Source organism: Mesitornis unicolor, unplaced genomic scaffold (assembly GCF_000695765.1).
Source record: "Mesitornis unicolor isolate BGI_N332 unplaced genomic scaffold, ASM69576v1 scaffold29879, whole genome shotgun sequence".
Taxonomy (NCBI): domain Eukaryota; kingdom Metazoa; phylum Chordata; class Aves; order Mesitornithiformes; family Mesitornithidae; genus Mesitornis; species Mesitornis unicolor.
In genome coordinates, this window is record NW_010205675.1 from 317 (window position 1) to 2173 (window position 1857).

General features: G+C 56.3%; 1 protein-coding gene across 2 annotated transcripts in view; it reads left to right on the forward strand.

Annotated features, from left to right (window-relative positions):
• Positions 1-1050, forward strand: part of LOC104546173 (hemoglobin subunit beta) — a 1239-nt gene extending 189 nt beyond the window's left edge. The window contains exons 2-3 of one of the 2 annotated variants that reach the window (XM_010191497.1): positions 6-214; positions 922-1050. In XM_010191497.1, the coding sequence (XP_010189799.1) occupies positions 6-214; positions 922-1050 (338 nt within the window). Of the gene's footprint in view, positions 215-921 lie in introns of both variants that reach the window. The other variant, XM_010191498.1, reaches the window with a different exon arrangement.
• Positions 1051-1857: the final 807 nt, after the last annotated feature.

A 1857-nucleotide genomic window follows, 5' to 3' on the forward strand; every position in this document is an offset into this window, starting at 1 on the left:
CGCCGACCCCGGGACCCGGAGGTTCTTCGCCCCCTTCGGGAACGTCCCCAGCCCCACCGCCATCCTCGGCAACCCCATGGTGCGCGCCCACGGCAAGAAGGTGCTGACCTCCTTCGGGGACGCCGTCAAGAACCTGGACAACATCAAGAACACCTTCTCCCAGCTGTCCGAGCTGCACTGCGACAAGCTGCACGTGGACCCCGAGAACTTCAGGGTGAGCCCTCGTCCTGCCCCGCTGCTCCCCCAGCCCCGATTTCCCCCCATGCGTGGGATTTACCAGGGCAGAACAGGGGGAGATGCGGGGAGATGGGGAGGGATGGGACCAGGCTGTGGCTTGGTGAGGGAGCACCCAAGGGGCTTGGTTATGGAGAGGACGGCTCCCTCCAGACAAAGCCAGGCCACAAGGGGATGGTTTGGGTACGGAAAGGGATGGGGAGGGCAAAGCCAAAGGCGTTGTTGGGCAGGAAGAGGTCTGGGGCAAGGGGGAAGCGAAGGGGTGAGGGTACGGAGGAGAAAGGGGAAGAGGTGAGGAGCCAAAAAATGAAGGAGGAACCGGACCGAGAGGAAGAGAAACTGGGCTGGCATTTTCAGGCTGCAGAGTGGGGCGAGTGGTGATGGGGAACCCTCTTCCTTCCCCCATTTGAGGAGGAAACCCCAAAATCTGTGGGGCCCTCTGCCCCGCGGCGGGCACTGAGCTGTGACTGCTGCTCGGGAGGAGGAAAACTGTAACCAAAATTCCCGTTGGCTCTGGCCACAGCAGCCCCTGAACCTTTACAGCAAAGGCAGGGAACGAGTTTAAGGCCTACCTCAAAAAAGGACTCCAGGGGGGTGGTTTTAACCCTCCAAAATGCGATGTGGGTGCTGGACCTGCAGGTTTTTGGGGTCATTAATGTGTGTTCGCTTTCGTGTGTCCCCCCCCAGCTCCTGGGTGACATCCTGATCATCGTCCTGGCCGGCCACTTCACCAAGGACTTCACCCCCGACTGCCAGGCCGCCTGGCAGAAGCTGGTCCGCGTGGTGGCTCACGCCCTGGCCCGCAAGTACCACTAAGAGGGCCCAGCGATGGCGACGGCCTCCGGGCCCGGCCCGGGGCTCCCGCGGCTTCTGACAACCAAATAAAGTCACCCTGACAACTCTGCGCCGCGTCCGTGTGTCCCTCATGGGGGGCCGGGGGGGTTCGGCTGGGGCAGGGTGTGGGGTTTTGGTCGGGGAGAATGCGGCCTCTCTCTCTTCTGCGTGGGGTTTTGGGGGTTTTGCCTCTAGGAGTTACGATTATGGAGTGTGGGGTTGATGCGGCCCTGTCTTCTCTGCGGCCAAGTCGGGGTGGAGGAAAGGGGCTGTGTTTTACTCCAAAAATAAGCATTTTTGTGGAGGAAAGGGGCTGAATTTAACTGTGAAAACGGAGTATTCTCTTGTGGGAAAGGGGCTGAATTTGACTGTGAAAACTCCACGTTCTTGTGGAGGAAAGGGGCTGAATTTTGCTGGGAAACCTGCGTGTTCTTGTGGAGGAAAGGGGCTGAATTTTCCTGTGAAAACTGAGTATTCTCTTATAGGAAAGGGGCTGAACTTTACTATGAAAACTGAGTATTCTCTTGTAGGAAAGGGGCTGAACTTTACTATGAAAACTGAGTATTCTCTTGTAGGAAAGGGGTTGAATTTTACTGCGAAAACTGAGTATTCTCGTGGAGAAAAGGGGCTGAATTTTGCTGGGAAACCTGTGTGTTTTTGTGGAGGAAAGGGGCTGAATTTTACTATGAAAATTGAGTATTCTCTTGTAGGAAAGGGGCTGAATTTAACTGTGAAACCTGCACATTTCTGTGGAGGAAAGGGGCTGAATTTTACTACAAAAACTGAGTA